Source organism: Hippocampus zosterae, chromosome 9 (genome assembly GCF_025434085.1).
Source record: "Hippocampus zosterae strain Florida chromosome 9, ASM2543408v3, whole genome shotgun sequence".
NCBI lineage: Eukaryota > Metazoa > Chordata > Actinopteri > Syngnathiformes > Syngnathidae > Hippocampus > Hippocampus zosterae.
The window spans coordinates 15,834,880-15,847,866 of NC_067459.1; the positions used below are offsets into that span (position 1 = coordinate 15,834,880).

General features: G+C 40.4%; 1 protein-coding gene across 2 annotated transcripts in view; it reads left to right on the top strand.

Moving 5' to 3' along the window:
* Nucleotides 1-10,098: 10,098 nt before the first annotated feature.
* LOC127607656 (low-density lipoprotein receptor-related protein 1-like) overlaps nt 10,099-12,987 on the top strand; it is a 99,340-nt gene continuing 96,451 nt past the window's right edge. The window contains exon 1 of one of the 2 annotated variants that reach the window (XM_052076154.1): nt 10,099-10,662. In XM_052076154.1, the coding sequence (XP_051932114.1) occupies nt 10,566-10,662 (97 nt within the window). In that variant the 5' untranslated portion in view covers nt 10,099-10,565. The remainder of the gene's footprint in view (nt 10,663-12,987) is intronic. The other variant, XM_052076155.1, reaches the window with a different exon arrangement.

The window sequence follows — 12,987 nt, forward strand, 5'->3', positions numbered from 1 at the left end:
TTGTCAATTAATATTTTTGTTCGATCCACTTTCCTGAGACTACATTTGCAGGGTTCGATTCTGTCTGGAGCCTTCCGGGTGCCGGACAAAATCATGTTTTCCACAGGAATTTCTCTGTTCTGTTCTGCCTACTACTACTCCAAACTACGATGAACAATTTTTTATTTTATTTTAATGGCAACACACATGCCTGCCTGGTAGCTACTGTCAAGGTGCTGTTGAGCAAGGCATCATCCCCACCACCCTGGTTTAAGAGGTGCGCACCAATTTCTCTGGGATATAAAACCAGTAAAAGAATAAAATTAATCATGAGCAGACCACATAGTTTAACCCCACCACCACACCGCCCATTATATGACAAAATTCCCAAAGCTGTTCCACGAAGCATCCTAAACTGTTCCAAATTCCAAACATCTGCTTTTGTTTCAAGGTATCTTAATATTTAAATCAAAGTTGCATTTGAATAGGAAACATCTGCAGCTGAGTCACTGGAGAGGTGCAATTTGCCACTCCCATATAGTAAGAATGGCGTGTTGAAAATGTGTGCCAGCAGTACACCGATAAAGTGATGGATGCACTGGCTTCACACCAGAGTAGTCAGGTTACATGTCTGCCCACCAGACCACACACACGCACACACACACACACACACACACACACACACACACACACACACACACACACACACACACACGATCACTCAAGCCTTCCCTGTGGCTGGAATGTGTTTTGGTAGGCGAGTGTGAAAGAGGAAGTTTGGGGTGGTTTGGTCTTGAAGGAGAATTGTACATATCTTATGTACACATACAGTATATGCACATGTGTGTGTGACATTTTAACAGGCACAAGTCAACTGTTTCTAGTGTGAAGTTTTGTTGAGTTCATGAATGGTAAAAAGTAAAGCATGAAATAAACTGCAGAGAAACAGCACTTGGACGTGATATACAGCTACGCAAGTGTTGTGTTAACTTGTGTGCTGGGTTCAAATGTAATCGAGGCATATGAATTCTTGATTAAGAGCTAAAGTAAACTGGAGTAATGTTGCGGCAGATAAATAACCTAAAAGTTGAACCACAACTCGCCATGTAAATGCCATTCTTCACATTGAAGTATTTAAGTCTACACACCCCTGTTCAAATGCTACGTCTTTGTCATGCAAAAAATAAAAAAAGAGACCAAATTAAATAATTCAAAACCTTTGTACACCACATCAATAAAAATCCCTGAAAGATTTTCAAGAGGTGTAATCAATATTCAGTAAACAATTCAGATAAAGTTGTTGCACAAGTGTGCATACCCTCATAACTGGAAATGATACATTCAGAATCACCCAATCATAAATTCAAGCTCATGTTAAATGGAAGAGAGCACACAAATGTCACCATTTTAAGTGTCTCTGATTAACCACAAATAAAGTTCACCTGTTCGAGTCTTTTTCCTCACTCCCCAGACATTTTTGTAATGGCGTCTTACACCACAACCCAGAGATCTCAGCAGCTGACAGATTTCATTGCTCAAAGGTATCAGTCAGGAGAAAGCTATAAAAGAACTTTCAAGACATGAGGAACACAGTGAAGACGGTCGTCATCCATATAAGGAAATATGTCATAATAGTCACATTGCCAAGAACAGACGGTACTCCCAAACTGCTGCAAAAATAAGAAGAAAATTGGTCAGGGAGGCTGCCAAGAAGCAGACAGCAACACTGATGGAGTTGCAGGAATTTCTGGCAAGTATTAGCATTTAAGGTCATGTGCCAACATTCTCCCGTTTTCTTCAATTGTGTGGCCTATGGCAAGACTGAAGCCTTGTCTTCAAAGGAAAAACATTCTATTCATGGCTGCATTTTGCAAATTATGATCTAATGCTTAGTGAGCGACATGAGCTGCCTTTGTTCCCTTTGGCATTGCTCAAAAAATACATTTTATTCTGTAAGTTTGCGTTCTTAATTTTTTGGTGGAATAATTCTCCCGCATTGTATTTTATAAAGACCGTGACAATTCTCATCCTGAAACAGAGAATCCCAAAAGCAAACTTTCCTCAAAATAATCCTTTTGAGTTTCAACAATCTTTGAAGTGGACTATTTAGTCGAACTGGAAGTAACATGAGCAGTGGATTTGAGGAGGCAGAAAGAAAAGCCCGGCGAAGGGGTGGGGTGGGGGGCGGGGGGCAAGGGCAGGCAAAGGGGAGAGAGGGAGAAGCTAAGCGGATGGGGGATGGGCTGTTTGTGCATGCCTGGAATTCTTTAGGTGTTATCAGCATATCCCGCTGCATAATTGCTGGCTTCAAGGAAGAAGAAGAGGGGGAGACTAGAGTGCAACTCGGAAACATAGTGAAGCTTCGTGCCTTGACTGTGTTGACCACAAAGGAGTGGTGGTGTGTGTGTGTGTGTGTGTGTGGGGGGGGGGGGGGGGCGGGGGGGGGGGGTCAAAAATCTCCAAACTGCAATGGTGACATTTCCGACGTAGCTATTCTTGTCTCATTAAGACAAAGGACAAATTTGACTTTCCAACCCCACCAAAAACATAAGCCGATCCTGAAAGAAGATGTCGAGAGGCTAACAATGGCTACTTTTCTTCAACCACATACATACTCATCAAAACGCTTTCCTATAAATTATTTCTAGCTTTGGCCTCTGCATGAAGGACGCGGTGGAGTCTCTGAGGTTGAATGCCATCGCCTTTGGAATAATCCTAATACCGGACTGGTAGAGGAGATATGGTTAATCAGTTCCATGGTCATCACCATGACAAAACACAACAAACATTACGGACTGTTTTGAGGAACATTTCTCAACATTTTTTAAAGTCATACGATATGTTAACCACGGTTAATGAGTACCGGTATGTTGAACAAAAAAAGCTACGGTAGGTGTACAGCAAATGTTTTAAACTTGAAAAAACACCTTCCTCTTCAAATGCTAGGTTGTGTTAATATGGAAAGATGAGACCGATCATTTCAAATCTTCTCCACAATTAGTGTAAACAATAATCTCTTTAATGCAAATGGCAAAAAAACATCTTTTGAGAGGCGAGGGAAAAATAAACACCTGAGATAATGTCGTTGCGTAACACGCCCTCTTATAATTGGAGCGTGGCTTTGTTCAGAAGTCACCAATTAACGTTCAAACTCATGGTAATGTGAGTCAGCAGCAAACAACTGACACTATTTTTAAAAAGCCTCTGATTAATGGCAAATACTGGTCAGACGTTCTAGTAGGGTTTTCCGGATGTTATTATTTATTCAATTATTTCTCATAATCGCCTCCTCGGTGTCAACGGCCTCCGTTCCATCTGAAAAAATGCTGTCACTACTAGTCTTCAGTGTTGGTATGGTGTTCATTTGGTGATGAATGGTCCAAAAGTTTTCATTTGAACATAACGACATTTCCAAAACAAATGTGGGAAAATGTACTGAATATTCTTTTCTTTTGTTTCTCACAATACCCTTCGCTGAAAAAGCCTTGCAGAGGATGGTCCCTGTTAACTCTTCTGTGAAGCGCTTTGTTTCAGCTGCAGCTGTTGTGAAAGCGCTATATAAATAACGATGTATTGTATTGTACAAGCGTTGACAAATGTCATGATTTGGTTTGGGACCAACAGGTGGTACTGTAGGGCTCCACCTACAGTTGCACACCTGTTGGTCATTATGTAATTATTAGTTGTATAAAAGGACTCCTGCCCAAACACTCAGTGTCGGGTCATTGTTTGCTGTAGGCTACTGTCACGTTTGTTTCAGTCATGTTTTGGTTGCTGTTATGTTTTATCTTCAGTCATGTTTTATCTTCAGTCATGATTTTTGTTTGCTACTTTGGACTTTGTTTGCTTAGGATTTAGTTTTCTGTGTTTTATCAATACACTTCTTCAAATACACCCTGCTCCTCTCTCCTGCCTGCTTTTTGGGGTCCACCACCACCTCGCAACGTGACAACAAAAAGTCGAAGGAAAAATTTGTTTGCCGTTACATTGCCTTTTGAGGTTTTACTGTATTGGCTCCACCTCTTTCTTTCCAAACTACCTTGATTCCTTTCTTTTCCTGATTATTTTTCAATCTGATTCATTCCTGCCGTTAACATTCAAATTGCAGTCTAGTCAAAGTGTAGACTTTTGTGCTGGTGTAAGATTAGTGGATTCCTATGTGAAGACACACACACACACGCACCTTCACAATGAGCAGATGGATCGGTATGAATGTTAAAAAAAAAGAAAAGAAAAAAGTCCTTTTCCAGAGTTAGTGTGCATTCCTCACAAAATGACTGCGGTGCATGAGAGAGTAACTGCGTCGGTGGGACGCGCGCGCACACAGGATGTGATTCCAGGAACTTTGATTGATGAGATAATCCATCTGGCTTGGAGGCAAAGCAGGGGAGGAGCGGGGAAGGGCGGGAGAAAGGGAGAGTGTAGAACATGAGCGATTGTGTTGCTCCAAATCATGAGGCCGTTTAGAGATTTATGCATGTGCTTGCGTACAGCAGGCGCACTTGTGGATATGCTGGCTCCAGTTAGTTAGGGTGGGGGCATTGGGGTGGAGGGGGGTGGACAAAGTAACTGTCAGAGTCTTTTCCTGTGAATGAGTTTTTCTTAAACATCATAGAGGTTGACAGTAAAGCTACGAGGGGTGAAACAACATGTTGCATGATCTTTTGCATGTTCCTGGCTTCTATCACCGCAGCAGCAAAAGGGGTGGAGGTGCATCATGGATGAGAGAATGACAGATGAAATACTTGCCCCAGTCATGACATAAACCAGACAAATCGTGTTTTCGCTTTCTCATCCTGGACAAGTGGCCCAGTAGAGTAGGCTACCAATACTCCACAATTCAACATGACCACTTTTTCCGGCCTATGATTTCCCAATGGGAATATCGTACCTTTGTGTTTAGAATGTCAGTCAGTAGTATATGACACGGCTTTACCCAGTCAATTTACACTTCTGCTAAGTGAATAGTAACAGTGTTGTTTATTCTAACACAAATGCTGCTTTAAGTTATCTCTGAAAAAACATAATTCAGTCATTCTGTATGTTGGTCTATGTAACAAACTGTTCTTTTTTTTTTTTTGAGGGGGGGGGGGACTGCAGTATCTGTATGAGATGCGGAAAAGGGCACCGAGCTATTCCCCTCTGGTAAAAGTATCATGTTACAACATGATGCTGCAGAGGGACAAATCAATACACTGCAGCTACTCATGAAAGATCAATCAGCTCAAAAATGTATAAGAAGGCACATTTAATGGTATGGTAAAATAGGGATGTGAATTATTCTGCATTTTTGGGGATTACTTTATGCTGATAAAAAAAAAAAATACTACCACTGTGATGGGATACTCGCTCTTGTTGTTCTGAACTTCTCTTTCCATGCTATTGCCATTTCGAGCAGAATAATGCTGGTCGGGGAGTTGTGCCACAGTGGAAATTTCCGTTCATGTTCCTAAAACTTCATGTAACTCACAAACTGTTGTACGTCTTAAACAGAAAACAAGTGCTGCGAGTCTTGTCTCAGCGAGGCAGTACACCTCATTAATCGTCAACTGGTTCATTCCATGATTAATCAACAATTAATTCCACACGCTTGACAGGATTCTTAACAATCCACTTTATCTTGTCCAATCCTACCATATAAAGTTAGTGACTGGGTATCCTCGTCTCACCCTCCTTTGTGTCTGTAGTTCATCCTTGAAAGAGACACAAATGGGACACGAATAATAAGCAATATCACAGTGTGCTGTAATGTCTTTTGTGGCCAAAAATATATATTCTGGAATGTAATAGTTTCCATTTGACCATTTTATACATGCCATTCAATTCCTCAACAGCAAAGGTGAAGTTGTTTTTTTTTTGTTACTGTTTTTTTTGGATGACTATGAATGGTTTCCATCTGTCCTAAGAATCTGACTCCAGAAAATGGGAGGGTTTTTGCATGGTGTCCACAATGTTTGACACATAAGAGGATGCTTTGGGATATGCGCTGTTCTTTTTATCCATCATACTTTCCTCTTTCATCTTCAAAACCCTCAGTCAAAGAAAGTGTTGCCATCACATTGGAGGCATTTTAGGTGACTAATCTATCTTGGCTGTTCTTAGGTATTCCCAGTGTTTTGTTCATTGTCGTAAACATCCAATTTTTACGTTCACATTCTTCATGAGAGATATAAAAATATGTTTTTGTATTCTGGATTTTCATTTGGTGTTTTTTTTTTCTTCTATTGCCATCCACTTTTTGTATTTTGATTCTGCTAAAATAATTTCTAGACTTTTTGAAGTGGCCTGATGGCAAATAGAGGGCTTTCGACTTCTTTTTGAATGTGCATACCAAATGGTTTTACATTTTCAGCAACAAAGACACTGCTAATAGCTGCTTGACACCTTTTTGTAGACGTTCGACTGTTCTTATTGAGTAGGGCTTGGGTTTTGCTTCCATCTGCTGGTGAATTGTAATAAACCCTTAAAAATATTGGTTGCCGTGGCTCAGGTTCAAACAAAGAAATACTGTACTTGTAAAAAGAGAAGCGTCGTAACTGGATCCTGCAGTTGAACTAAAATGACTATTTTTTTATGATTGGCCTCATTCAACTTGAAATCAGCATTTGGTGAGTGAGGCATGAGGTAGGGTAGTACACTCAATACAATGAAACAATACAATACAATACAATGAAAATGAAATTATTGAGATCAGATCAATAAAATAGAGGCAGTCTTAAAGAGAACCCACAGTACAGATTCCTTTATTCTAAGATTAAACTTATTTCATCAGTATGTTCCCATTGTAAATGTAGCTTTCCCGTCTCGACCACTGCATTTCTGTTTGAGTACTGTCAGACTGGGCAAAAACATCTGGCTTGACCACATTTGCAAACGCCAATGAAAGTGCTAAAATAAGCAAGCCAGTCCAAATAAAAAAAGTCAAGAATGTGACGAGAAAGTGAAAATGTCCGCATGAGGTAGTCATTTCTCTTTTTGTGATAGAATTACTGCCCACGGTAAAGTGGTGGGCTGGAGACCAAAAAAGTCACAGTCATTTTGGTGGTGAGTTACAGTAATAACCATTCCTCTCCACCCCGCTCACACAAAGAAAGAACCCTTTGTTCCTCTCAACATTGACATTGTATAACCTGTAGGTGTCACTGTTGGAAAGCTTCTCACTGATTTTGCGCCGACGGGCACTTTTAGCCTGTACCAATATTAAATAACTTCTAATAAGCTATTGTGTCAACACTCTTTCAAAGTTACGCTTTTTTAAATAGATAGATAGCGGGCGGCCCGGTAACCAGTGGTTAGCACGTCGGCTTCACAGTGCAGGGGTACCGGGTTCGATTCCAGCTCCGGCCTCCCTGTGTGGAGTTTGCATGTTCTTGCGTGGCAGGCTGATTGAACACTAAATTGTCCCTAGGTGTGAGTATGAGCATGGATGGTTGTTCGTCTCTGTGTGCCCTGCGATTGGCTGGCAACCGATTCAGGGTGTCACCACCTACTGCCCGAAGACAGCTGGGATAGGCTCCAGCACCCCCGCGACCCTAGTGAGGATCAAGCGGTTCGGAAGATGAATGAAAATGAATGAATGAATAGATAGATAGCTACTATATATAAATCAAAATTATTTTTGGTATTGAATTTTTGTCTCACCAGTTTTGCATGATTTTTTGTTGGTAACCTTACATCCCTGCCCTTTATATGGCACTCATTTAATGTTGAATAATCATTGATATAATTATAATATGGCCTGATTTTGTTATTTTTGCATTATTATTATCATAACCTGTCTTAATTTGATCCGATAGGAGCATCCGTTTCAATTTAAAGCTCATTTAGACTGGCATATGCGGTTCTTATAAAGGGCTACTTTGCCAACTAACTGTATACAATATCTCTTTTGGAGAGTGTAAACCTTACAACACAAAGCATTCAGGTGACAAACTTTAAAGAGTTTTAATATAGGGCAAATAAATAATGTGTTATTTCTGATTACGAATCACTGCTGCATGATCGGCTATGATTATTCAAATCATATCAAAATAACTTGGTTAGTGGTTAGAAAATTAGTATATGTGAGAAGGCATTATTGTACACACTGACGGCACACTGCAACTTAAAAAGCACAAGTGCGCTTTCTGGCAAAACCGAGAACGTTTTCCATGCCAACCAAGATGGAGTAACCTTTTGCTAGAACCAGAGGTACAGTGGGAAATGGGGTGGAAGTCTCTCTCGCGTGTGAAAATCAAGGTCATCGGAAGGTCCTGCATCATCACTGAGGACAATACATAGCAACAGAACACTGTTTTCACGCTACGTACCTCACATCAGTACTGCAGGAGTGTGAAATAAAGGACCACTAGACCAGTGATTCCTAAAATGTGCAATCAGTGATCACCTTAGACTTAGACTGAATTCGTCAGGAAATGATCGTTTTCCCCCTACAAATAATGTACGTTTGCTCATCAGTCTATGCAATGTATAATAACCAGGAGATCAATTAAATGCTCTTCCCTGTAGATAGATGGTACGTTTAATCTGCTTATGACATTCATACAAACAACAGAACAATAACGTTGTGTTCAAATAAAAAGGCCCATATTTTACACAGAGGAGGTACATTTGTGAGATTCCTACAGTCTATGTATGTTGGACATTTTGGTTTGGTGATGTGCCATGAAATTTTTCCGATTTAAAGTACAGCATGTGCATTCATGTATTAAAGGTTCGCAAAGTAAAACACTACACTGAGAGATTCTTTGTGCAAGCCAAGAGACTCCTTAAACATCAACATCTCCAACATCATAATCACCATGATAATGTGATGACTCCTTACTTGAAGTCGGTACTGTACGTAACTGCACTTTCTATGACAGCACATGCTCAACTAAGTTGCTGCATAATTCATCGAAAATTTGACATTCTGGGTGTTCTTGTTTGTTTGTTTATTGAACATATAAATAGATTATAGACATTTTGGCAGGAAGTAAAGGGAAGTAAAAAAAAAACTTGACCAGGAAAAACAAATAGTCATCCTTCAGCACAATTTACATGTTCAAAGGAAGTAGGATGGAGTAAAAAACATATATAGTCCTACGTCTTGTTCTTTGTGAGTTTTTTGAAAATAAATAAACGATATGTCCGATATAACGATATAAGATATCCTTTATATGTCCGACACTGGGGAAATTTACAGCCTCCAACAGCAAGAATGTAGGTAGAAAGAAGAAAGAAGAAAAAAAACAACAAACACTGTTAAGAAGAAATAAATAAATTAAGGACGAAACGAAACTCAAACAGGGATATGAACTGCTGGAGAGGCAGCCACTCAGGGGGCAAATGATGAAGTAATTGTAAAATTTGAATAAATTCACAGAACATTTTGACACTGGTAGAAATGAGTTGAAAAAGGAAGAATAGAAATACTAGTACTACTACTACTCCTACGACTACATAATTATGATGATAATGATAATAAACATGAAGACTTTTGGGCCACAAGTTGCAAAATTCCAGGAATTTCCAAAGTTGAAAAGTTAACAGGAATTTATGGAAATTAATTGTAAATAATGGGCATCACTTACTAAACTCAATATTTGGCTGTTGTTAAGGAACTCGGGGGAAGTACATTCAATTTGATTAATTAAATTACTCTAGGATTTTCTGATTACATGGATGAACTGATCTACTAATTTGCTGAATGAGGAGTTCAACGTTTTTTGAATGGAGTTGCGTGGAGGGGAGTGATGAGTAATTTAACTCTACAGTCATGTTTTGTTATTCAATGAAGGCTTGCTCAACATCTGTCGAGAAAGCTTTGCCTACACCTGTAAATATGTTATTATAATTGTGTTGCTTAATATATTTCATCGTTTATATTTACATCTTCATATGTAAGTTTGAATACGATGTCTTTCCAAAATTACCTAGTTTAACTCCCCATGGAAAATTACCGGGAACTTTCCGGAAATTTACCGTAAAGCTTCTTCCTCTGCAAGCAATATACAATTGGAACAAAACATGGAGAAGAGATTAATTAAACAGGTGGCGAGTTGGGGGGTGGGTAGGAGAGGGAGAAGGAGAAGGAGGTGGAGGTGAAAGAAGAGGAAGAGGAGGAGGAGGGCCAGCCGACGTCACTCATCAGACCGCTGGTTGACGGCGCTTGGAACCTCCAGCTAGTCAAACTGTGGCCAGAGGCGCCTGGGAAAGTGAGCTCACCCTTCTACTCTTGATGCACTCCTCTCGCCTCCTCCGCCGGAACGAAGAGCACAACCTTCCCCCTCACCACCACTCGCACCTGGACGAGTTGCACGATCAGTGGCTCCGGTTCGAGCTCAAAAACCAGGCTAGCTGCGCCCGCTAGCCTTCGAGAGGGTGGCCGGGCAGTCCATGCATCCGGGGAGCCCCGAGGCAGCCCGGGCTGACTGGGAGAAGACCGAGCCGGAATCCTTGAGCCTTGACACGCAACGCGCCGTTTCGCTCGCAGCGGCGGTGGATGCCCGGCGAGGAGCATCTTCTCGCTTGTCTGCAACCAAACCAGCGTGACAGCTCCAAGGGGGCGATTGATGACTAATATTCTCTCCGGATAGACCACAACAATGTTGCGCACGGCGGCCAACGTGCTGGCAGCAGGATTGCTCGTCTTGGGAATGTTGCACAGCTCCGAAGTCGTCTCACCATCCAGGGCTGTTGATGGTAAGCGGTGTTGAAATACATTGCATTTCACCTGCTGCTTTGTTTTTGTTTTTTACTCTTTGTGATCGACTGCTTGCCCCAGGTTCATGCAACAATTAAAATGGGTCTATTGTTTGGACCACATGTGAATATTGCAGTGTCACAGTCAGCCTTCGCCTGCGAGAGGAGGCACAGTCACACTGACATTCATTGAGAAAATGATGGCACAGGCCCCAGGAGCTCTTTGCTTTTAGGTAGCACTTAACGCACCACATGTGTAAATTTTTAATGCCTGTGACTGATGGCATGTCTTGAACGCTTTGGTCTCAAAGTGGGGGGAAACATAGTTTGCAATCAATTCTTTTTTCCTCAAAGTTTTGAGCAATCTGAGGTCCCTGTTTTGGATGAACCTTCTTGAAACGTTGCTGCCAAAGATATCTCTTTCAATGACTCATTTCTACCTACTTTTTATTAAGACTGGTTGTAACATGGGTTTTTATGGACATACGGTAAACCAGTGGTTCTCAAACTGGGGTCCCTGGACCCTTGGGGGTCCGCAAACTAATTTATGATAAATTGTCAGCCTGTTGAAAACAGGTGCGCACTTACATACGATCATTGATTGACTCTTAAAATAAATATGCTAAATGAATGACTCCTTCTTGGCTCAAAGAAACACTTTTCACACTATTGGCCCAATTTAAAGTTTTTCAGACTATCAATCACACTTTTTGTTTTAATATCTTGGCTGGTCCCACGACTGATACTCAGGCACGACTTGTAATATTAAGGTCCGTTCCCTAATTTTGTTGATGGCGATGAACGAGTAATGCTTTTAAAATGTCTCTATTTGAAATTTCTGATTCTAACTTTGGAATAGTTTTTCTTTTTAGTTTGAAATGGCATACCTTAACTGGAATGCTGCATCACATTGTGGCCTCGGGGAGAATCCTGGTTGGTTATAGCCCCTTTTGGTGCTGTAAATAGGAATTTCCTGTTGTGGTGGAAGCCACCTGCCAAACTAGAAATACGTTACACATTAGTTGGTATGACTACTAGATCTTCTTCTTCTTCTTCAGCAGTTAGCAAATACTTTTGGTGCATTACTGCCACCCTCTGTAACTTTAAAAAATTAAGTTATTAAGACAAAAGGAATGTTTCATTCTTGCATCCCTCCAGTCTCTAAACCACTAATCTGCAAAAGTGAATAAGCATAATATTAAGACAATTAAGTTGTGGTTTTGTTTTGAGGGGCGGAGTTGAGGGGGTCCTGGCCTCGACCCAAAACATTTGACAACCACCGATGTCAACCAGATTTAGGTTTCTGGATTAGCTTTTCCATATGGTGAATTTATGGAATGCCATTTTTTCGCATCTGCTGGTTTGAAATCGTTTGAGGAATGTCTCGGTTCACTGAGATTTTTCGGAGGCCAAATAATAGATTTGACATTGGAACCATTATGACTTTTGTGTTGTCATCTTCAGGCTCAAACACAACCCTCCCTTCTTCCCACAACTGACCTTGCACACCTTCACAGTCTGGAAAAACCTCTGGAAACCATTAAAGAGTGCCAACCCCACTCATGCACACCTCAGTGTGGTAGCGGAGGAAACGGTCGATTTGTTCGATTCTGTTCAGTTGGAAAGGAGAGTTTATTGTTATTAACATGCAGCTACCTCTTCATTCAACCTTTTAATAAATACAAAGTTCTTCTAAAGCAAATGTGCATTTGCATGTGATATCTCACAAAATTCTTGAGTTCTTTGAAGGCTTGTCTGTTTTAAATGAAAAGCTGGAGTTTATGGGATTCATCGTCTAGCCAAAAACCTTTGAAGTCATGTCGTTGCACTTGACAAAATCTAGCTCGATTATCATCTTGAGTATAGCCTGCAACCGCCAACAAGTCTGCGACAAGCTGAGCAATCCCATTTTTACAAGTATTGGCAATACCTCTTTGACTATAAGGAAAATAAACGATTTGTTCATTTGTTTTTTTTTTAATAGCAGTTGTTGTTGTGACAATGTGCCTCATGTCAAAATGCTTGAAATATCATTTTGAAATTCATTTTTTGAAACAAAAAATTCCAACAAATGGTGAATGTTTATGTCAAGATGAATATGTTTCAAAGCCACTGTTTTAACATTGGATTTGTAATAATGAGAGCAGATAGAAAGACAGTCGAACCTGTGGCCCCAAAAAATAAAAACGTAAACAAAGTTGCCAAAGTTGCACTGATACTGAGGTGCCAACTTCCCTTGCAATAGTGCTAACTTTTTTACTCTACCACACAGCTTTAGTCCTCTCTTTTTCTCACTTATCTTGTTTATTTTTTTGAATTATTCTT